Genomic DNA, 24,728 nt, shown 5'->3' on the forward strand with positions numbered 1-24,728 from the left:
TACATACAAAAACACACTCTGATGCAGTTTTATTCGGTTTTGTTTTTTACAGTTTCGCTGAGAGACAAACACAAAACACAACTGACTTAGTTACAAATTAAAGCACTGCACTGTACAAAATATTTTGTGAATTGTGCTGGTCAAGAACATTTATATTTATAATGCAGACCTTTTCCTCAAGTATACACAGAGACACAGTCACACACCCACACACACTCACAGGCCGGTGGACCTGTCCCAGTGAAAGTAATATTCCAGTGGGGGTCTGAAGCAGTGCAGCAAATCAGCAATTATTGTGATTTGAAACCAGCCCCTGCTACTCCATCCAGGTCTACTGAAACTCTGGGAACTGGTTCTGGTGGGATCTGTTCAGATATGGTTTGATGTAGACTGACATCGTTCAGATTGAACTGAAGTACACTTCAGCTCAGACCAGCTTTTCTCTTCTTTGATCCCTCTCCTGATTCTGCAGCCCATTTGTTTCTTCAGTGCTCTGAAAACACAAAATGAAACTCAGCTCAGGATTGAGCGACACAACGTGTTTAAAACTGCATCCTTCTCCCTCTGCAACTACAAAACCCACAAGATTTGTAAACTGAATGACTTATTTTCTACTGTTTTTGCTTGTTAAATTCGTTGGAGGCTTTTGATAAGAGATTGCTAAAATAGCCCACTGTCAGTGCCGTGTCCTGATGCCGTGGGTGGAAAAGCTCAGGGCTCTACAGCGACCTAGTTTCAATCCGAGATAGTCAAGGGCGGGACCTCTCTGATTGGCCGTGGCTCAGATATTCCTTAGGCCTACGTGTGTGTTCGTTTGAAGAGAGAGGTGAGTAGCCTGAGCTCGACAGAAGTAGGTTTAGCTGTGGGTAATGACAAAAGATGAAAAGAAGGATTGATAACTTTTTTGGTACGTTAAGGCACTTTTGTGATTGCATTGGCACCGGTCGGTTTTCTATCGCCCATTTACGAGGAATAAGGGCGCCCTCCGATTTGCGAGCTGCGCCCGCTGCTTGCCGCACAGGAAGAAGAGGGGCGGGGCGGCGGGGGACTCTCTGGCTGGCTGGAGCAGATCTAATAACCAGCTCGCAAAATAAATCAAAATAAAAACAAACCAACAAACACAAAAGCACCAGACATCATGATATAGACTTATAATTTGCACCGATGTTTCTAAATTCTATCACACACATATATGCGGGGTTTGCCCTAGGGATGCCCCAGCTGTGGTGAGTGTGGAAAGAACACGGCCGGCAACGTTGCATTTGTGACTGATGCTAATACATTTCGAATTGAAACGCTTAAAAAGCACAGTGAACACAGTACAGCACAGAAAACACATTATATGTTGTGATAAATGCACTGCCCAAGTGTCCCCTCTCCCCACTGCCTTTCAGCGACAGGCAGCAGCAAACAGGTCAGAGGAGGCCGAGATGATGATTAAGTCTAACATTGCCTACGATATTCCCAAAGGAGATGTTCCATTCACTAAGTTCAAGTCTGAAATAATTCTTCACAAGAAAAACGGCTTGAACAAAAACCCCCCGTACAGGAATGATGTCACGTGCGGCCATTTTACAGGTGTCACCACAGACACATTGAAAAAAAGGTCAAATTACAGGAGTTGTCCATCTGAGGGGCATGTGACTGCAATGGAGGATAGTCCATAAGATATCAAGCTGTTCAGATATACAGAGACGTTCAGTTTGAAGCCTGTGAGACACTTTGAGGTCCTTTTAATTTAGATTTTCTTTTTATTTAATATATCTTGAGATGCTTTAAGTTTAAATTTCAGCTCAGCACTTTAAGCACAAACACTTTTTCAGTAACTTATCTTTCTTGTAGAACTGAGCTCCAAATAAAGAACTTTGTGTTAACAAGATTGTTAGTTCATCATTAACAAATCAATATTGTCTGTATGGACAGCAATTTCCCCCCCCCAAAAAAAGAGAAAAAAAAAGGAAATAAAAGTGAACATGTAAAACTGCGGTGGTAAGTGATGTGGTTGAAAAATTAGGGTGCACCTGATTTTTGTGCACACCAGTGCAACCGTGGCCAAAATGGAGCCTAGATCCCTGAAGTGTGTTTGAAATTTGGAAATCTGCACTTCAAAATATGAAGACTGTGACAGAACGGTGGGGCACTGTTTCCACTGTCGACAGAGGTGGGGCAGAGAGAGACTTAAGTCCCCCGGCTTTCCCCTGTCCTCACATCTGAGAGGGGGTAAAAGGTCTTAACATCCAGCTTTATGTGTTAAAAATGATCACAGTGCTAAAACAGAGGTTTTCCCTATTCAATAGCAGTAAGTCAGCTTTATTCTTGTAGTGTAGCCTGATGTGTTTCACCGAATCATGGATGCACTAGGACATTTCCGAGTCCATGGAAGGCTTCCACACTGTTCGGGCGGACAGGGACAGCGCCGCGAGAGGTAAGCAGAAAGGAAGGGGGATTTGCTGTTCTTGTTAACAACCGGTGGTGTAACCCTGCCCACATAGCAATCAAAGAAAAAATTTGCCGCCCGCACATTGAACTGTGTGCTGTTGGACTCAGGCCGTATTATTTACCCTGGGAATTTATCCATGTGATCTTGGTGGCTGTTTACGTTCCTCTCTCTGCTAACCCCACAGCTGCATGTGACACAATCCACTCCACATAGCCCGGTTACAGACTGCACCCAAGTGTCTTCACTGTGATCTCGGGTGACTTCAACCACGTCACCTTGGACAATACACTACCACCATTCACACAACACCAGGACATATATAGCGTATATGTATTTTTGACTTTTCCAGTGCTTTTAATACCATCAAGCCGACCCTCCTGGGTGATAAGTTAACAGCGATGCAGGTGGATCCTTCTCTGGTGTCCTGGATTGCTGATTACCTGACAGGAAGACGCATCTTCCACATTGTGTCTGACAAGGTGATCAGCAACACAGGGGCACCACAGGGGACTGTCCTCTCCCCCCTCCTCTTCATTCTCTACAACACAGATTTCAGCCACTGCACAGAGACCTCCATCTCCAGAAGTTCTCTGATGACTCTGCGGTGGTTGGAAGCATCAGCAGGGGTGATGAGACAGAGTACCGGGCTGTGGTTGACTCCTTTGTCACGTTGAGCTGCAGATACTTCTGCTAACACCACGTGACAAAGACCAAGGAATTGACTATGGAAGACCAGGAAACCCTTGACCCCTGTTTCAATCCAGTGGGTCAACGTGGACATTGTGGAGAACTACAAATACCTTGGAGTCAGACTCAACAGACTGATCCGTAAGGCCAGTAATGTTGTGGGGATGGAGCTGGACTCCCTTAAGGTGGTGTCGGGGAATGTTGTCCAAGATTAAGACAATGTTGGATAATACCTCCCACCCACTCCATGACCTGCTGGTTAGCCACAGGAGCCACAGGAGCCACAGGAGCCACAGGAGCACGCTCAGTGAGAGACTGAGATTACCAAAAAGCACCACTGAATGACACAGGAAGTCATTCCTGTTTGTGGCCATCTCCCTGTACAACTCCTCCATCTAACATACTGTAAACACTGTAATAGTTGCACACGCTCTTTTCTACTCTGTAATATTCCTGTCAACATTCTGGATATTTATTTATAATCACCTCTGTCAATCTGTGATATTTATTATTGAGTGATTCATAGATATTGTGCTTATTTCTTAAATCTAAATCTTTGTATCAAAATAAAGCTAATACTTTCGAGATTTCATAAGAGGTGTAAATATTGCAGCAGATATTACTGTGTCAAAGTTTCTGTGTTCCAGCCTTAGGATGTAGATTTTTTTCTTGCCTAATGTATTTAAGTATTAATGTATTTAAGCATATAACCCCTTTAAAAATATGCTTTAGTTCACATTTTAATCCAGAAAAATCATTAATCAACATATAAACACCATCTATGCAAAGATATATGCTTCTAACCTGAAACAGAAAAATCGTGTGGAGGTACGCAAGAACGAAACGAGAGCTACCACGTTTTTCTCCGACTTTAATCCCAGCTTCACACAACTGAACTCACAAGGCAGCAAACTCCGTCTACAGCCCAAAAACATCACCTCTCTCCTTCCCTTCTCACTGGGTGTGAGTGGAGCCCCCTAGTGGTCCGCCCCTCTGCAAACACCCAGTAGGGTCTCTTACTAGTCCAGGACCGTGGGCTTAAGCAAACGGCCAGAACAGCTGAACAGCCCCAGGATGCGCCCCCCAGGACCCCTGGATGCGATAACGCATGCACCGAGTCAATCAGAATTTTTTCAGCTTTCTTCCTGTCTTTCCAACTTCTCTCCTTATGTTGTCTCTCACCATTGGCCCTTAGTTGCAGTGCTCCTCCTCTGCTGTGAGATGCTGTAGATCTCCTGAAGCTGTTTTTTCTGGTCATCGCTGAGCGCAGCTGTCAAACAATGGTACCATGCTGGATCAGTACTCTGGACCCCTACAGACACAGACAGAAACACACACAGGAAAGCTGTAGTGTCACGGTGGTTTCATGCAGTCGGTACTTCGACTGATTTATAAGGTTATACTGCTTTACAAAAAAGTTACTGAGTATCACAATTTTCTCAAGGACGGTCCCTATTAGTATCATCTGTGTTTATCCTGCTTCGTTACCAAACTATGTGGAAAAATAACTGCATAAATACAGCAGACCAATGAACTGATCCCACTGGAATGTTTTTGTATGTGATATTAAAAAGTTTCAACTTCACCGAATCCAATCGGAGCAAGAATGTAAACATGCAGTTGCAATAGGCTGGTTTAAAATGGTTTCTGAAGGTTACAATAATGTCTTGTATTTGTCACAGTGAGAGAACAAATAAATATTTAAGTAAAGAATAAAATGGCATAAAAGGAGAGGCAGTGGGTCTCAAACTGTAGTCAAGTAGGGCGTGGATGTGTAGGGGAGTGAGTGAGACAACTAACAAGCATCACCTCCAAGGCAACAATATTCTTTAACAGCACCACAAAAACTAAACACAGAGGGTTTGAAGAAGGGTCCACACTGTTGCCCCTTTCTCAAAACTTCCTAGATCTTAATGTGAGGTTGCACCTGAATGAGCCTGGTCCAAGAAGCACCATGCTGCTTCCTAAAGGACCCAAAGAATCTGCTCCCAATCTCAATTTCTGACTAACACGTGAATGATGACCTACTGAGCAGGGCAGAAGTGAAGAACTGATACTCGTCCTCTCCATTGTCGTAGTCCAGAGGCGTGCTGTACTCCTCCAGAGGCGTTCCCTCAAAACCATCGTCATCCCAATAGTCATCTTCATCGTCGTCATCATCATCGCCTCCTTGGCCTGCTGGCATGCTGGACTGCTGCTGCATGGTGTTACAGTTCTCATTCACCTCATCTTCATCACTAGGAATCTCCTCTACCGTAAACAAAATAACACAGCCATTTAGAATCAGGTACCAGGATTTAAAAAGAAATTATTTTCAGCATGCAGTTTGATTTGGGGAATGGCTCTCAAACTAGTGCTGGCCCCAGAAGAGGGGAACGGAGTCACTATAGGTGGGTCGTGGTCAGCTTGGGGAAAAAATATGAAGTTTGGAAAATAACCACACAGGAGTCTATTTAAATTCTAAAAGTTTTCTACCACAAGTCTGAGCATCACTGGCTTTAACAACAGACCAATTTCTTATGGTTCTGACACCAAAGCAATTTTGTGAACAGGATCTTCCCAAGAGTTTTCCTATGTGAAAGAATACCACAACAACTTTTTGTAAGGCTGTAATGTAACCTTTGGTCTTTAGCTACTATAATACTACAATCTAGGCAGGTAGCAAAGCTGATAACACAGTGCAGTCTAATGAGACATTGTACTAGTTGTTGCTGAAATCTCTAAATAAGCTGACAATTATAGTCAGCTTAGTCTTTTGTGTATTTCCACACAATCAGGATTATTATTATTATTTATTTATTTATTTTAATTGGATCTTTAGCCTTAAGGTGGTTAAATACGGAGCCCCGCAAGGGACCCTGGAGAAGGAGAAAAAAAAACAAAAAAACAAAAAAAATACATGAAGATCATCTTGAGTTACTTTTGCAAGATCTCGTAAAATAGGCCGCATCCTTTGCAGGTCGCAGTTGAAGGTCAAGTTGGTATCCTTCGTGGCCCAACCTATCCCAGAATTCATAGCGTGGCCCAGCCAATTCCAGTTTCCAACAGTGGCAGCAGCTACTTAGTTTTAATATTACTCTTTCTGGGTCACAGCCGTGAACGTAGCTGTGTAAACTTCAAATATCTGCTTGGTTTATTCTAGCACTTTTGCAACAGTGCACTGGCGGGAACATCGCACTCCCGGCACATCGTGCCTCGACCTCCCGGTCAGCTTCGAGCTGGCACCCTCCGAAGGAAGTCGGCCTATTTTATGAGATCTCGCAAAAGTTAGTCTTCTTTTTTTTTTTTGCCTCCAATGTCCCTTGCGGGGCTCCGTAGTTAAAAAACAAACAAGCAATCAAAAATAGAAAACAAGAAAGTGTGGTTGGCATCACCAATGTTTAGAATTTTAAAAATTGTTGAATGTTGTAACATTACTACTGGGTAGGATAATGTAGTGCAGAATATTTGTGACATTTTATGTCCACCTTTCTCCGTCCAGCTAATAAAGATGGTGACAGAAAACAAAGGAAAGATAAGACAGCAGCTGTCACTGAACAGATTTCCTCATAAAAAGACTGATTTTGTTAACAGCTGTGCTGGTTTTCATTTGACAAATGATTTCAATATTTTAGAACTTACTAATAAAAACAAAGGACAGAACTGCATAATACCTAACATTTAAATGATTGAAATATTGCAGAAGAGCAATAAGAAAAAGTTAAAAATGAACTTTTAGATGGTAAATGGACTCGCTTTTCTACTCTGAGCACTCAAAGCGCTTTATACAACTAATTCATTCACCCAATCACACGAGCACTTTTTCTAATCTGTTTAGTACTTACTGTCTAACATTCATACAGACTCACACTCCGATGAATGCATCAGAGAGCAACATGGGGTATCTTGCCCAAGGATATTTGGCATACAGACTGGTGGAGCCTGGGATCGAACCGGAAACCTTCCGGTTAGTAGCTGACCTGCTCTACCACCTGAGCTACAGCTACAGAAACTTTTGCATAACTAATACCACATTTTTTTATCCAGTCGCTGCCTGCATTTTCAAACTGACCACACAGCTGGCTACAACAAAATAAGGAATGCATATTAATAAATTAAATGTTAAAATGTGCACCGGTCAAGTTAACATTTATGATAACCGTTTCCTTCGTTGTTGTTGTTGTTGAACCGTGAGCTTTACTGACCTCTTGAAAAACTACTTCAGCTGTTAGTGAGGGGAGGAGCTGTTTGTCTGACTGCAGTGGTGCTGTGTGAAGCTGTGTGTCAGCTGGAGGGGCAAAGACGGCATAGTTGATATCGATATTGTTGCAAATGAGTATCTGAATTCAATATTAATTTTTAGTATCAATTTTTTTGACAACCCTGTTAAGAGAAAACTAATACACTCAAATCAAAATATTTAAATTTCAGAGTAAAAGAATGACGCTTCAATCACAACAATAACACCAAATACATTTATGAGTGTGACCCACAAGAGGTAGAGAAGGTTTAACGACCCAATTCCTTTATTTTTAAAGTAGAGCTGAGAGTGAGAAACACAGTGCAGCTAATTTAAACTCAGCGCTGGTGAGTTCAGTGGCTAATTTGATTGACTCTTTGCTTTCTTTCTGTCTGCATTTATTCTGTTTAAGTTTCTTCTGCTGTTCGTACCAAAATCCCGCTTTCTGCTCTCTATTCTCACCATTCTGGTCTTCATCTTGAGCCCCTGCACGGGCAAGCAGCTCTGGTTTGTTGATTAGGCGGGAGGCATTAAGGTGTTTGAGGCCCAGGAAAAGGAGGAGAATGGAGGGGACAATCTGAGCAGCAACTGCATCCAGCACTGCTGGCCGGCTAGGAAGATCGATTAGCACACTCAGTCCGATGATGCACATCTTACGATCATGGAGTCTGTAGAGTGAATCAGAAGAAGGACGGTTTCTGAGAAAGAAGGCTTTAGTTGTTTTGTAGGAGCACAAAAACGAAAAATAAATAAATGAATAAGTGTTCACACAAATTAAACTGTTATCTGTTAATTAAAAGAATTAATGAATGAACACCTGTTGGTATGTGGGTGTCCATTACAGAGCTGGAGTTACAGAGATGCTAGACTGGAAGTAGGTGGAAAAATAGTCTGGCTTTGCTCAAAGTTCAGAAAAACAGATACAAACATTTCTAAATCTAAGGAAATGTTCACCTGGACATAGTGTCTCTATGGTTCAGTGATGAACATTTCTCACTTATTAGCTATCGAATTTCTTTATTTGTGTGTAAAATGAAAACAAAAATCTTCCTGATATAGAGCCACAGAAAAACTACTTCTTTGTCCAGCTGGTCTTCTTATTACTGCAGGATCTTTACCTCACAATATAAAGCGCTTTGAAGCAATAAAACTGAATTAAACTGTCCCCTCTCCATAGCAATCACAATTTTACTCAAAAACTTCACAACATGAAATTTTTAAAATCATAAGAGAACATTTATCCAGAATTTCCCTTCCCTAACTCAGCAGTTAGCAACAAAGAACCTTCTTTGCTGCCTTACCCCAAGAAGAATTCAGTGTCATTCATCCACTGGTTGATGAAGTGTGTGGTTATGGGCTGCGGGTTGTGTGGAAAGTGCATGTTGTCCATCGTGTGGATGAGCAGGGCTGGGTTGTAGTAGAGAGCAGCAATGGCAACCTGGAGACACATTGTCCTCAGCTCACTGGATTTCACCCCCCGCATCAAACGCTCAAGCACTGCCTCCACGAAAAGAGGGATGCACTGTAGAAACAAAACAGCAGCAAATATTTCACTATGGTTTGAACCACAGTGTGTTTGAAATATGCAGGTGAACAAACTGACATGCCTCTGGCTTTCCAGCTTTGGGCATAATTAAACCGACAGATAGAAAGATTTAGCGACACTTTAGTGTTCTGGCTGCAGGATGTTAAAAATAAAAGAAACAGTGCTGGCTGTGTGATAAGTGGAAAATAAAAGTGCAGAGCTGCACCTGACCTGGTCAATGCCTCTGCCTTTGCACTGCAGGATGATAACCTCCAACAGTTTGGCTGCATGACACTCTGCATCTTCGCCTGAATCCATGGACAATACCTTAAACAAAAAGGCTTACTGGTCACAATACAGCAACAATATTGGAAAAAAAGCTGGATGTTTGTTCCTGATGATATTTCTGTGAACCACAGTTCAATACATCTGGAGCCAGACCTTTTTGCACATGCTGTAGATGACCTCTAAGTGCTTCGGACTGGACAGAAGCATGTCCGTATCCACAGTAACGTAGTTGTGCAAAAGCGGCATCATATCTGTGACATAAACACAATTAATAGTTTGAAACACAAACAATGTTTTCATATAAGCTTTATCCAACATTAATCATGAGTTTTATTATTCAAGTTGTTGTTGTTGTTTTAAGTTAATAGTCATTTATGTGTCATATTCTCAGAACTATGTGACACAACCCCTGTGTATTCACTCCAAAATCATTTGAATCATCTGCAGCTGTCTGGGGGTTTTCACAGAGACCTGTAAAAATACCAATACAGCAGTCAAACCTACAAAACACAAATATGTATTTTATTATAAATATGGTAATAGGCTGATTTGTAACTGTCTTAATGTGGCTACACGTCACCTTTTTGTTGTTACCAAATTGTGGTTTCACAGATATTGTGATAACTGAAAAAATGTTTTATTATTAATATTTTAAATGTGTGAAATATGTGCTTGTTTCTGCCTCTCAGGTGAGATAATTTCCTCCACTTCCTGTTGGACACAGTAAACTGAATTTCTGGGCAGCTGCAGACGGTTAATTAGGTTAAATAAAACATTTAGAAGGATGCTGGAACTTAAGCAGACGTATTTTATATAATTTGAAAATTTATGGACAAAACAACTTCTGCACGTATCTAGGAGGAAAATACCAGTGGAGTTAGTGGAGATGAAACCAAAACTGGGTGTAGGACATACCTGTGAAGTAATCAAAGCAGTCATGCTGGAAGACCTCATACAGGACGCCTAACAGCTGCCACATCTGGGGGGAGATGGTCTGACAGGTAAGGCCAAATGCCAGTGACAGGATCTCCTCATAGAATTCTGCAGTGGTTACAGAATGACAATGATATTCTGCCACATCGTTGAGATACAAGAGAAAGACAATCCAACACCACTAACAGGAAACAGAGTCATCTCGGTGCCTGTTTACAGAGCACCCAGCATGAATATGCAATCTCTACACATATTTCCATTAAATGTAGCTGCAGGAGATAAAAAGTGACACCAGTGTATGGGACTGCTTCCCTTTGAGTAGACATGGAAAAATTAACTAATCTCGAGATCACTACGGCTCTTAATAAAGATAGAAAGGAATGCATTTACTTGAAATAACAAAATGAATTCATTAACAAAATTTGGAACACTTGCAATATCTAGGACAAGGGAAAAGTGTGAAAATGTGGAGGAAGCCAGAATTTGAAAAGGGAGGCCCCCCCGCCAAAAAAACAAAACAAAAAAAACACACTCTTTGGACTGCCCGTGCACACACACCTGCCATACCTATGATGGGTTTCTGCAAGACCAGGCCAATCACCTGCAAACAGATCCCCTCTAGCTGCTGTGTGATCTGAGACATGAAAAGAAATAAGGCGTCAAATATTACATTCACCACTGTTCCAAGTTCAAATACTTATTGCCGTGTGCGCCTTAGACCTCTTTGTGGTCTTCCATTACGGTGAGGATGGTGTCAATTGTACTGAGGATACCAAGAGCCATAACAGTCTTATCTTCGTTCTCCTCGTACTCCTCACTCTGTAGAACTCTTGTGAAGATCTCTGCCTGCCGAACACACACGGTGGTATTTCACATCACTTCCACACTGACCTTGATTCATTTTGTGGACATCTACATTAACCCCAACTTAATCCTAACTCTTACCTTGCCCTGACTTTTTTCACTAGTCTTACCCAAATCACAGCTAAACTTAAAATAAAACTAAGTTAACCTAAAAGTAGCCTTGTCCTTGTCTTAACCAAGTTTTCTGAACAAATAACAAATGTCCAAGCATAGATCAGAACATTCAACAAGAGAGACTCAGGAGACTCAACACACACACACACACACACACACACACACACGCTGCATACTTCCTTAATACCTGATTAAACTACAAAATAAGTCTGTGTTGTCGTCCTACCAGGTTCTGTGTCATGTCTACAGCAATGACGGCCACTTCCTGGTTGTACTCGCAGATCATTTTCTGAATGACGTTGGTCAGGTCATCGTTCTCCGTTTCTCTGACCACATGCAGAAGCTCCTGCATGACTTGCCGAATGTAAGGCCTGATGTACAGCTTGGCTTTATAATGAAAAAAGATTGAGTGAGAAAATGAGACTAAATCTCTGTATGGGAGATGATCATATTTGCACTTATCAGTGTTTACTTTCAACCAATATTCATAAGTGCTTCTACTAGTACAATGACAAGCAGTCTCTAATCCCTAATTAAAGGAATACCCATTCTCCTTTGTTACACACATATTATTTTTCATTATTTTAAATGTAAGCTTGGGCCTGTGATGGTAAAGAAAATAAAGCCAAACTTGAAAAGCAAGAAATTTACAAGAAAAAAAAAAAATCTGAAAAATCGAACCCAATATCATGTTACTTTTCAAGGTTATTATAACTTCCTGCTAATACCTCCATCAAAACATTCATTTTCACAACCCTATGATGGGAAGGATTCTGATTTCAGTCGAGCTGGTAAAGTGCATTGTACAAATTTCAGCTTTAAATCACAGGAACAAATCAGCTGTCCTCCACAGACCTTGTTCCTGGTTGCTGACCAGCGTCTGCAGAGCGATGGCAGCCTCCACCTTGACAGGCATCTCTTTGTCATCTATCAGATCCTGTTTGACCAACTCCACGGCATTCCTCAGCACCAGCTCGTCATGGAAACGCAGCGGACTGAACGAGTGCAACACCCAGCAGGACTAACAAAGGAGAGTATCCCAAGTTTGTACAGCATCCATATAATTTTCACCTTAGTCAAATTTGTGAAACCACCACCACCATAACTGTCTACTGCTGCCGTCAGCGATTCCCCCCACCAGATGCATCACTCCGGTCTGCAGTACACCTGGTGTGCTGAAGAGACTAAAACAATAACTGACATTGACTAAACGGACCACCCTGCAGGACTGGAGAGAAGAGAGCCAGTCGACGCGTTAAAGGAATAAAATAAAAACACAGTTCCTTTGTGAAAATTTTAGCAACGACAACCCTCAACGAGTTACCATTTCCCAAGTAATCACTGCAGGCTTTACCACAGACTATGTGTCTATAGTTCTGTGAGATTAACATTTGGACCCAGTTCTGACACGTCTGCTGAAAGCAGTTCAGCACTAGTCCACATCAGCTTCTAATGCAGCTTGTAAATAATGTAAATCATTCCTCAAAAAAGGTTATCTTACAGTTTCTTTTGATGAATATATGCACGACCAGTGGTTATTGCATATTTTTCATTAGTTGCAATAGCCACTGGAATATATATACCAGATTCAAATAAACTGGAATTATTCCAGTTTAGGCCCTAAACCCAAGTGATGAGTTTGTACATGCATGCAGTTCAATTTAATATTTAACTCAAATACCTTAACTGGACATAATATGGTTTTATTTTGAGTTTTATGAAATAAACACAGGGTGAAAATTATACATACAGTGTGTGAATGTGTGTGTGAATGGGTGAATGACTGGATATGTAAAGCGCTTTGGGGTCCTTAGGGACCAGAAAAGCGCTATATAAATACAGGCCATTTACCATTTACCATACAGGATTAAAATGCACCCACATTATAAATTCAGTGGTGATACAGGTTCAGAAAAGTGCGAACTTTTCTTTTCTTATTAGCCATCATGACACTCTTACACTGCTGTACCAAGGAGGGAGGAAGGTTCACTTACCCTGGCACGCAGGTAACCCAAAGGAGAGTTAAGCAAGGGGAAGACGTAGTTCTGAAGCATTAGCTCCATTTGCTCCCTGTACAGCCGCTTCTGTAGGACCAGACATACAGAAATGCAGCGAATCTTAAAGCTGATCACATGATAAAAGTGCTCGTTAGAGTTCCATCCAGATGCGTGTCTCTGTGTACCTTAAGCAAGAGCTCAGCCAGAGCTCCGATGCAGTGCAGCGCTCCATCCGTCCTGCAAGGATCAGCAGAGGGGTCCATCAGGATATGATGGCAGAACTCCATCATTTGAGGCAGGACCTGTTAAAATGAATAAAGGAGATGCTGCAGATTACATTTACAAGATGTGTGTGCAGAAACTAAAGCTTGTGGCTTACAGACAAAACATAAGCGATATCTTCTGACAGGGTAATAAAAATAAAATAAACTAACAGGAAAAGTGAAAAAGAGTCCTTTTTTCATGTGGTGGAATAAACTATAATATAATATCAATATCCCTGGGCAAAGGGCTAGTTGCCACATACTGTGTACAAGCACTCTGGTTCCTGTGGATGTGCGCTATCATGACCCCCCCCCCTCACCTCTTTCCTCTTGCGTGCAGCTTTACACAGCAGGCTCTGGGCAGCAGTGACTGGGAGAGCATGGTCATCATAGAGGTCTAGATATAAAGATGCATACTTTCAAAAATAACATATCCCAAGACATGACATGCACTCACCTTCACCACTCAATATTATAGCAATGCCAGTCAATGGCCAAAACCCATTCACTTTCTCTCAGTTTTAACTTAGGGGTTGTTTTTTTTTTTGGTAGGCAAACTCCAAACTCAGATATGCTGTTGTTGCCTTTGCAATCTGCAGGTTACAGACACATGGGGACCCCACTGTTCCTGTGCAGAGCAGTAGGGGAACCATAGCAACACTAAGCAGAGACTCCAGAATGTGGACAAGTAATTCAAGACTAAAATTCTAGTATCATAACAACCCTAATACCAGGATACTTGAACACTTACTGAACTTCATACGGATATACTCATATGGATCCTCTTGCCATAGTTTCTCGTCCTCGTCTTTGTAGCACATAAGAGGGAAGATGACCTCCTGGCATATGGTCTACATGAAACAATAGTCTTCATAATATTAATGAGATTAAAGATGATTCAAGGGGGAAAAAATAAGACTGGCTTTATTAAAATAAATAGACAATAAAAATGACCAGAGTGGAAAAAGTAGGGCAGAAATTTGTAACCCTATGTGAATGATTGAATGATGAAATCACAGACAGAACAACTTTGAGTCAGTTTCCATTTGTTACTCTTTATTAAGGTCAACTTTGAACTGAGTCAGAAGGACTCCTCTCTACAGTTCCTGACATTTTTGGTGGATTAGTACCTTTAAGTATTCGGTGAAACTAAATGCAAATAGCTCTAAACTGAATAAGAGGGTCTGGGCCAATCAGGAACAGGTAAATATCATATTCCTTCATGCCTGTCCTACCTGCATGTGCGGCTTCATCTGTTTCCAGGTCAGTGAGTGTGACAGGCCCTGGTTGAGGTAGTTGAGGCACTGCTGTAGGACCTGAGGAGTAACATACTGCTTCTGTCTGTACTGGTCCACCACCTTCAGCAAGACCTGGATGGATAACACACCGCACAGGATGAATAACCACCGTCGCTCATAATATTAGTTGCAACAAACTTTTTGTCTTGATGTATGCTCAATAATCCAGGTAAGCAAATCCCAAAAAGTTGATTCTGTTCATCTGGAAACAACAACACTGCAGATGTGGAAGAAGAGCAACTGCGGACAAAAGTTTCAGCCTGTCTCAGCAATGCAAAGCCCGCAGCATCACCAGCATGACTTGGTAAAGACAGCAACAGGCAGTCTCATCTGGCTTGGTTAATGTAAAATATGCTGCTGTGATTGTTCAATATTCACAAATGAGGAGCCGTGCTGACACCTGCTGCTCTCTGGCAGGAAGCACCACGCCCTCCCGTGTTTTAAATGCACTTTAGAACAGCACACAGCAACACCACATATGAGCGGCCGGAGAGAAGTATGGGGTCTTCACAGCCCGTTCTCTGTTCACCATTAGGGGTGGGGGGCCGAGGGGAGGAGTTGGCCGTCTGGTCGGTGTCTGGGATGCTCCCTGCTGCTGCAGGACCGGGGGTGGTCTGCTTGTCTCCACCCAGGGAGCAAAGGGCAACATCTCCTGAGTCTGGGGACGGACTGCCCCTCTGGGAACATCTCAGGCCCCCCCATCTGTGGGGACCCATCTCCCCCCACCACACTCCCTGCTGGTGGCTGATGCTCTCAGCCGTCGGCGCATTGGTGGTTCTTGGTGTCCGGGGCTGGGCGCTCGTGGCTCGGTCAGGCTTTGAAGCCAAACTTTCATGTGCTCTATTTTCAAACTAGTTATCTCAGGAATTTCCAACATTTTTGTTAATGTTTTCCACAAACACCATAGCAAGGAAGTTATCTTCCGCCTGTTCTGTAATACCAAGGATTCTCATGTTTTCAGGCTGGTCCACTCTACAGTAGATCTTTTTTATTTAGTCTTTATTTGCAGAGAATTGTTCACTATTTTCTCAATAAAAGTTTCTCAGCTCCCAGTCATGTTGTTAGCTACCCGGCCCTTGGTTGCTATTATCAGAGTTAAGACTCTCCGGTTGTTAAGGACCATCCTTTAACCTAGGAGATGTTCTTTTGTCTGCCTTTAGGCACAGGATAAACGCCTTATGAATATCACATAACCTTGAATTTGGAATGCACCTAATATAAAATAGCATTTTCAAGTAGACATTGAAGAGCTCTTGAATTGACCTGTTGCTGTCATGCTGAGGAACAAAACCAAAGGTCCAAAATACACGTAAAAAAACAAGAGTGAATGGTTACTGACTGCAAAGATACGTATCAACTAGAGAATCTATAGTAAAGATCAAAGTAAGAGTGTTATTTACCTGACAATGTCATTCCCTATAACTCAAACAGACTCAGTGACACATATTTACCTGCTGTATCCCCACTGCATATGTCTTCAGGAAAAAATCTGCAAACTCGTAGTACTCTTTTGTCACGTTTCCTGGACTTCCATATCTGTGATTCACATCAGAAATACAGGAATGCTGAAAAGGTCTTTCTGCAAAATCCAAATCTGCTCAGTAATGATTTAACAGCATTTCTGGACTCACCGTTCAAACAGTCGTGTGATGATGCGCAACGCCCACTTTTTACACTTCCACCACGCCAGCTCAGGACGGTCGTCTTCATCCACCTCCAATGTCTCCTAACAAACACATTGTATGGTCAGTACTAGGTCCTTGTGAAGAACAGATTCATTAGAATTTTAATCCATGCGTCTTTAAATAGTATAGAAAGATGCTTTTTTCAGTAATTGAGCATTCAATTTTCAGTGCACTTGTTTGATTATTTACGAGGTTTTTAACCACACTGTGGAACACTTGTGTCAGTGAAAAAACCTTTCTACACTGATGATGCTGTATTGTGCCACTCAGCTCTCACAATAACTGAATGTCTCAGCAGAAGTAAGCTTCTAACAGTTCAGCCTCACATGTGTAATTGTAAAATTGTGTAATATGAAACCAAATGAATGTGGTTTGTTGGGACTTAATAAAAAAAGGTCATTATAGACTTTTTTTCTATGAGTTTTTTTTTTTTTTATTAATAAAACTTTTCAGCACAAAACGTTTGCATGGTCTCCCTGTGTGACTTTCCCTTTATCTGCCTCTAATGTGAGGCAGATAAAGGGCTGAAAGCACATAGAATAAGCATGCTAGTACTTCAATGATCATTCTGTGACTAGAATTAAAGTGCAATACACAAGTTTTGAAAATAAAATCCCAAATCTTAATTGGATTTACCATGTAAAAGTTGATTCTGTCGATCTGGAAATGTGCATATTAATGATCCGTAATGTGAAAATGATCAAGAAACTATGAGGTCAGATCATAAACTGACCTCGCAGCTTATTGTTCACTAGTGGTCCTAGTTTCAGTCATTATGCAAATGTACTGTTTATAAGGTTGGGGAAACCTGCAGTCAGCTGAGACTGAAGACGTCACTTGGACGAGTGACCACTGAAAACGCTACGTCCAGATGAACAGAATCAACCTTTTTGGGATTTCCTTCTGGATGATTGAGCATGCATCAAGACGTTACATACTGTTGAATTTGTTAAATCACATTGTGTCTATATGATTCGGGATCTTACAGCTGGGATGTCTCGGTCCATTATGGCTCGGAGTATTTCCATCCACTGAGTCATCACTGTGTTGTTGATCAGCTGGAGAGGCAGCGAATACTGCAAGAAAGAAGAAGTACCATTCTTACTCCTTTCCGTTACGACAACCTGTCTGCTTTCTGAAAGCATCTCTGAGCCTTTTCTTAATACATAAGTCACATCAGAGGACTACGGCAGTTAATCTGAATAAAGAGCAACTGCTGCTATGTGTACCAGTGTAGTGGAGTTTAGGGCACATTGAACAGTGTGTAATTAGGAATAAAAAGGTGCAAGACTGTAGTCCCTCTCACCCTCTTAACATTCAGTCTGGCCACGGTCACATTCTGTAACCTCAGCATAAGACAACTGAAGGAAACATATCAATTTAAAACTACATGTGTCAACAACACCAACTACATGTTTTGACATGAGAAATCAAAGTTTCACAGTTTCAGGCTTTTTAGCATATGAAAACATCTGATCTGAAAAAAAAGCTCACACATGCACACACACAAACACACCTGTACAAGAGCATGGAAGATCTTCAGGATCTGTTTCTGAATGAGGACTGAAAAGATTGTGGCATCAACCAGAAGCTGGCTGATGAGTTGTTGTATCCTGGGCAGGAAGATCTGCATGGCTGCAAGCAACGGCTCCCTCTCATCTGCTTTCCTGTACCTGAAACACAGACACATGCGTGATACTTACTAAATGATCTCAGTTCAAATCAGAACATGCTTTGGGTTGTAGACATCGTCTTCTTTTAACTCTTAGACTGAAGCAGAGAGTGCTTTATCTACTTCTGTCTCTATAATGCCTTGCTGGTCTGAGAGAATTTCTTTAAATGACATTACACTGTAACGTTACATTTCTTGGCACAAAGATTTAAACTGCAACTAGCTGCAGATTTTTACTAACTGTAAAATAAATTAATATTTATAATGCATCTCAAATGAAGCGATTTAGTTGGTTGCCTACTTTGCTACAGATAAGGACAAAAATGATTAGCCCCACTGTGAAATTTAAAGTTTAAATGTTCTGAATGTGTTTTTAAAACAGAACAAGCCTTGGTTTGCATTAGTCATTTCCAGAGATCTCATTGCTAAAGACACAGCCTGTATGTTGGGGAGAGGAAAAACAAAGATTAATCCCAAATTTCATCATCAAAATTAGACAACTGAAATCATATTTCTATTTGTTATCTCTTGCAAACATCCAGGAAATGCATCCGAGTTCTGGAAAGCCTTCAGAACTTATCCAAAAGTAATCCACCTCCAACACTTCCTTCATGAATCAGTTTTGAAACTGAAATATTTGGAATGCTTTCACGCTGGGAATTTGCTTTGTAGGAACTTGTTGTCTAACAACATAGTATCTCCAATTTTATATGTTCTCCACCAAATATTCAGAACTGTAAAAACAAATTCTCGTTTACCTGGATAAACCATACGATGGTCTACAGTAAACTGTCCCTCCTTCGCCTCAGTGCTGATATGATCACTGCTCCTGTAACTTGTATTTTTAATGTAACACGTGTTACAGGCAAATACGCAGATGACAAGATTGAAAATCCACAGTCTGCTTTTGACAAATTTCAGAAATCTCTTTCTACATCGATATTTATGAGGTCACCTAAAAGTATCCAGCCCACAGTCCATATTCAGACCCTTCATGGTCTTCAGATTAAAACTGCTGTTTGTTATAATACTTCAGCTTCATGCCAGATGAACTTTAAAAAAATCATGTGGGCGAACATTGGATTTTTATATAGAAACAAATCTTGTTTCTCATTTACTATTCAACCACATGTGCTTGATTATGTTGATATTATTTATCAGCATATTCTGTGGATCACGGTGCATTTATCGCAGGCGATTCTTTTTTTACTCATCATTGAATCTTATGTTAAAAAGTGGGGCGGTACTCCCAGGCAAATCAAAGAAAGTAACATTGTGTGATGCAAAGATTGGCTGCCTACCTCCTTACAATTTCAGGTCACATTAAAATTAGCTGTACCTCTTCCTCACACTACACTTAAAAAATGAATTTAGGTACTTCACTGCCTATAAATGGATGAGCAACAAAAACTACAAAGATAAAAGCTATGATTTCACTGGAACCTTTTACAGAGTTGTATTTTTTTTCTCTGCAAATAGTCTCGTACATTTTTCTTAATCTGTGACGATGTATAATGTTTTATTTTATTATGTGGTTGTCTAAGTCAGCTGTCCCCAACCACTGGGCCACGGTCCGGTACCGGTCCGTGAGTCGTTTGGTACCAGGCCGCGAGAGTTGAGGTTTGGGTGTGAAATTTATGGTTTTCAGGGGTTTTATCGTTAACTCGGGTCTTTTTCCGTGTTGTAGTTCATCCATCCATCCATCTTCATCTGCTTTATCCGAGGTCGGGTCGCGGGGGCAGCAGCCTAAGCAGAGAAGCCCAGACCTCCCTCTCCCCAGCCACCTCCTCCAGCTTATCCGGGGAACACCAAGGTGTTCCCAGGCCAGCCGAGAGATATAATCTCTCCAGCGTGTCCTGGGTCTGCCCCGGGGCCTCCTCCCGGTGGGACATGCCCGGAACACCTCACCCAGGAGGCGCCCAGGAGGCATCCTTGTCAGATGCCCGAACCACCTCAACTGGCTCCTTTCGATGTGGAGGAGCAGCGGCTCTACTCTGAGCCCCTCCCGGATGGCCGAACTTCTCACCCTATCTCTAAGGGAGAGGCCAGCCACCCTTCGGAGGAAGCTCATTTCTGCCGCTTGTATCCGCGATCTCGTTCTTTCGGTCACCACCCACAGCTCGTGGCCATAGGTGAGGGTCGGGACGTAGATCGACCGTTAAATTGAGAGCTTCGCTTTTACACTCAGCTCCCTCTTCACCACGACGGACCGGTGCAGCGTCCGCATCACTGCAGCCGCAGCACCAATCCGTCTGTCGATCTCCGGCTCCCTTCTCCCATCACTCACGAACAAGACCCCGAGATACTTGAACTCCTCCACTTGGGGCAGGAACTCATCCCCGACCCGGAGTGGGCACTCCACCCTTTTCTGGCTGAGAACCATGGCCTCAGATTTGGAGGTGCTGATCCTCATTCCCGCTGCTTCACACTCGGCTGCGAACCGTTCCAGTGCGAGCTGGAGGCCTTCACCTGATGAAGCCAACAGAACCACATCATCCGCAAAAAGCAGAGATGAGATTCTGAGGCCACCCAAGTGAAAGCCCTCCACCACTTGGCTGTGCCTAGAAATCCTGTCCATAAAAATTATGAACAGAACCGGTGACAAAGGGCAGCCCTGGCGAAGCCCATCACCCACCGGGAACGAGTCCGACTTATTGCCGGCAATGCGAACCAAACTCTTGCAACGGTTGTATAGGGATCGAATGGCCCGTAGCAATGGGCCAGACACCCCATACTCCCGCAACACCTCCCACAGGACACCCCGAGGGACACGGTCGAATGCCTTCTCCAAGTCCACAAAACACATGTAGACTGGTTGGGCAAACTCCCATGCACCCTCAAGTATCCTCGAGAGGATAAAGAGCTGGTCCAGTGTTCCGCGACCAGGACGAAAACCGCATTGTTCCTCCTGTATCCGAGGTTCGACTAACGGACGAACTCTCCTTTCCAGCACCCTGGCATAGACTTTCCCAGGGAGGCTGAGGAGTGTGATCCCCCTGTAGTTGGAACACACCCTCCGGTCTCCCTTCTTAAAGATGGGGACCACCACCCCGGTCTGCCAGTCCAGGGGTACTGCCCCTGATCTCCATGCAACATTGTAGAGGCGTGTCAACCAGGACAGCCCTACAACGTGGGGCCGTGTTGTAGTTGTGTGTCTTATTTTGAAAGAAATATTTACACGTTACCGTAGCGACCAGGGAGCATTAAGGGGCAGAGAGGAGGATGCTACTGTCATTGTTGTTGGTGCATTTCAGGGGGACGCTGCTAATAAAGTTACACAATTACACAGTGAATTCACGTTTATTATTAAATTTACAAAATACCACAGTTTTTGTCTCGGTCGTATCATTTCATTTTGTTGTATTTATCCGCGACACCTTAAAGGCCGGTCCATGAAAATATTGTCTGACAGTAAACCAAAGGTTCGGGACCGCTGGTCTAAGTCTCAATCTTTCTTTTGTACACATATCACTCTTAAAAAGAGACCTTGATCTCAATTAAACTATCTTTTTAAATAAAGGATTTCAGATGTAATAAAAAAATTATAACAACCCGTTCTGCTCTCCAGACGTGATTGGTGGGTGGGCTGAACACTTACTCGTATGTTTTGACCAGCTGGTAGAGAGCCAGCAGGGTTCCATACCAGCTGCCACTGTTTGGCGACTGCAGGTACATATTGATCTTGTCCACAATGGCAGTCCAGCGGCCAGGGAAGTCATGCTTGATGATAGCTCGCAAACACATGGTCAACTGGGCACTACAGAAAGAAGAAAAAAATATGTGGCGTCACTATCATGTAGTGGGCACTGTTCAAAGGGCTTTTAATGGTTAAAATAGGTTAAGATCTAAGCTTTTAGAGAAGGGGAAAAGCTGTCCTGAGTGAGCAGGTGTGTGCACATGTGCATGTACCGTATGGACTCGGGACAGCGGATGATACCCTCCAAGATCTGATCTCTGATCTGCTGCCGGTCGTTCTCATGGATGTTGAAGGGAAAGACAACCTCCCCGACAGATGGCTCCCTGTCCTGCCAGTACTGACTCACCATGTTCTTCAAGTAGATTGCAGCTACACACACCGAGACAAGCACAGCACACGTTCAGACCATCATCACACAGGTCATATTGCTAATACAGTTTTACATTGTTCATTTATCTATTTGCTTCTACAAATCACAAAGACTCAATTTAAAACACTGGTCTGTTGATGTCTATTATTTTCTTAAGGCTGAGAAAAGTGCTTTCCAAATGGTAGGCTATGGCAGCTAGTTTTAGACATATTCATACAACAGTCTCTCTCAGCAGGTCAGTGCTATTTTTCTAACTACTAAATAATGATGGAAACAGTGACCTAAACCAGGTTAGCATCTTACCTGCTTGGCGAACAGGAAACTCTACTTGCTCCGACACAATGATCTGAAGCAGGGTGGGGGCGAAATTAATGATCTTGTAGGACTGAAACACACAGACAGATGGACAGCTTCAAAATTTCGTATGTATTCAAAAAAAATATTAAAATATTTTTAAACCCAAGGTTTTTGGAAATGAAATGTAAGATGCCAAAGCTGCAGCTCTTAAAAATGGCCTCTGATGCATTCAACAGTGTGTAACTGTGTGACAGGTAAAGGCACTTAAATTGCAAAGACAAAAGATAAAGAGGAAAGTGTGTGTGAATGAGTGAAAATAACATTCATATAAAAACTCTACCTGAAGTCTGTTTTGCTGACTGCAGCCTACGCATGCAAAGACAAGTATGTGCTGTGCAGGTCTATGTACATTAGTGGTGTAATTCTCTTTTATTGGCCCACTCATGCAGCTGCAGTACCCCACAGACACTGCAGGCCATCAGTACTGCCTTATTGTCGTGTCACTTCATCACAGTATATACAGTCTAACTGTTTTTGTAAATTGGCGCCATCTGACATTTCTGTCTTGAACAGTGCAAGATTTATTATCATCATTATTATTATTATTATTATTATTATTATTATTATTATTATTATTATTATTATTATTAGTATTATTTTATTACCATTTGTACTTCTGTCAAAGTCATGTTCCACTTGCAAGAGAATAAAGGATCCTAGACAGATGTTGTCTAGAGGATTGCAATCCAATTCTCAGCTGTTGGTCAGTTAATGTATTCTGGCCTTTGTAAACTTTCCAATCCCACATAAAGCCCTTTGTCGTTCTCCACCTCCTCTCCTGCCAGCTCCCCCTTTCCAAGATTCGGAGTAGAATATTTTTTTTGTCTTACTCAGTCTTCTGCATCCTGAAGTACAAAACTTCATTAAAAAGTCCTGATGTCGACTAAAGAAGACATTAAAAGAGATGTTCTGAGAGGATTCAAATTAGATCCACACATCGTTTTTGTTCCCATCTTATCCCTGTCATGAATTCATCCAAGAAGGTGTCAAGTTGTGACATTGAAGACATTATCACAGTTATTTCTTTTGAAATTGCAGATAAATTAAAATGAAACTTTTCAAAAAGATCAACAAACACACCAACCCTTTCTGTATAGCTTGGATCCCAATCTTTGTAAACTAAAAGTGCAATACGTCCGTTTCAGAGAGAGAAAAAAAAACACAAAATATTGTGCGATCTCAGAGATGGAGAAAGAAAAAGAGGACAGAAGAAGATATGATTTGTTTTCCTTTTAAAGAAGAGGATTGCCCAGCAGGTGAAAGTTGATAAACGGGGAATTTAGCGCTTAGATGTAAAACTTACATAATCACACAATCCATGTGTAATTAAATAAGGAGTTATTACACAGTGTGAATGCCCACAGCTCAAATCCATTTAAGATTTATCAATTCAAGTTTCAGTCATGCTACAGCCAGCGTTAAAATGACAAAGCATAAACATTAGTGGGTTTCTGCATCATTCTAGGTAACTCAGAAACGCTCTCACGGCGCCAAATATTGCGATCCTTTTTATTATTCGGTCATTGAAGGCCCATTGAGACTCAGAATTCCACACTGTGTGCAGGAGCAACAACAGAGAACTGTAGGAAGTCCTGAACTCCAGTGTTGACATGAGAAAGTTTGGGAAGCCCCGATGCTGACCGTCAGCTCATGATGGCTGTTAGAGCTGCCTCCTATTGTTCTCTAGGGCAGCTGCCGCAGTGACTGTTGGGGTACCGGTTAGTCTAAATGCTGATCTTAGGCCTAATATATGCATCTGAACGTTAACCAAGCTGAACGTTCACCAAGTAAAGCCGAGCGCAATCCCCAAAACACGGCCCGCCATCCTCCACAAACACCAGCAGCCCCCCTCGGCTAGAATGAACCCCGACGGTCTTCTGAAAAAAGAAAACAAGCAAACCAAAAACTATTTAGCTCACCCACCTGATTGAGTTCATTTTCTGCCGCTATCCTCAGGTTGGGGTCGATAGTTCCCTTCAGAGCCTGGATTATACGGTTGGGATCCATGTGTGTTTAGTTCCACGGTTCCGTTTCTATTTTTATTCTCACATTCATGAAACTAACAGAAGCTAACGTTTCTGCACCCAAATTTCGTTCCTTTTGCATCCAGTGTGGCCTAAACACGAAAAGGCTTCCGGTAGCAAAAAACACAACGTCCGGTCAGAACATTCAAAATAAAAGGCTTGTTATCGGACACATGGTTAGCATTTTGTTTAAAGGAGCGGAGCCGAGTTTCTGTTAAAGACACATCGGTGTTCTTTCTGTTAAAGTCCCGATACCTTTACAGCGGTCTTATCAGTTTGACAGACAACTACCTGT

At 42.2% G+C, this 24,728-nt stretch overlaps 1 protein-coding gene across 3 annotated transcripts; it reads right to left on the reverse strand.

Annotated features, from left to right (window-relative positions):
• On the reverse strand, positions 1-24,728 carry ipo8 (importin 8). Of its 3 annotated transcripts, XR_269950.3 has the most exons (26): positions 24,333-24,728; positions 22,356-22,437; positions 21,895-22,051; positions 21,584-21,742; positions 17,830-17,986; positions 17,300-17,389; positions 16,260-16,354; positions 16,080-16,164; positions 14,566-14,700; positions 14,082-14,181; positions 13,651-13,727; positions 13,253-13,369; positions 13,065-13,154; positions 11,926-12,091; positions 11,297-11,457; positions 10,813-10,938; positions 10,651-10,726; positions 10,075-10,200; positions 9,313-9,410; positions 9,103-9,198; positions 8,648-8,868; positions 7,809-8,014; positions 7,312-7,394; positions 5,156-5,377; positions 4,310-4,439; positions 1-493 (listed from the first exon to the last, which is right to left on the reverse strand). XR_269950.3 is itself a non-coding variant. In XM_005475566.4 (25 exons), coding segments are annotated over exons 1-25 (3,048 nt in total). In that variant the 5' UTR covers positions 24,417-24,726; the 3' UTR covers positions 1-492. The 3 variants fall into 3 exon arrangements, 2 of the variants coding, with proteins under 2 accessions (XP_005475623.1, XP_005475622.1); XM_005475566.4 differs by lacking the exon at positions 7,312-7,394 and having other exon boundaries at positions 10,660-10,726; positions 24,333-24,726; XM_005475565.4 differs by lacking the exon at positions 7,312-7,394 and having other exon boundaries at positions 24,333-24,726.

Source organism: Oreochromis niloticus, linkage group LG17 (assembly GCF_001858045.2).
Source record: "Oreochromis niloticus isolate F11D_XX linkage group LG17, O_niloticus_UMD_NMBU, whole genome shotgun sequence".
NCBI classification, from domain to species: Eukaryota; Metazoa; Chordata; class Actinopteri; order Cichliformes; family Cichlidae; genus Oreochromis; species Oreochromis niloticus.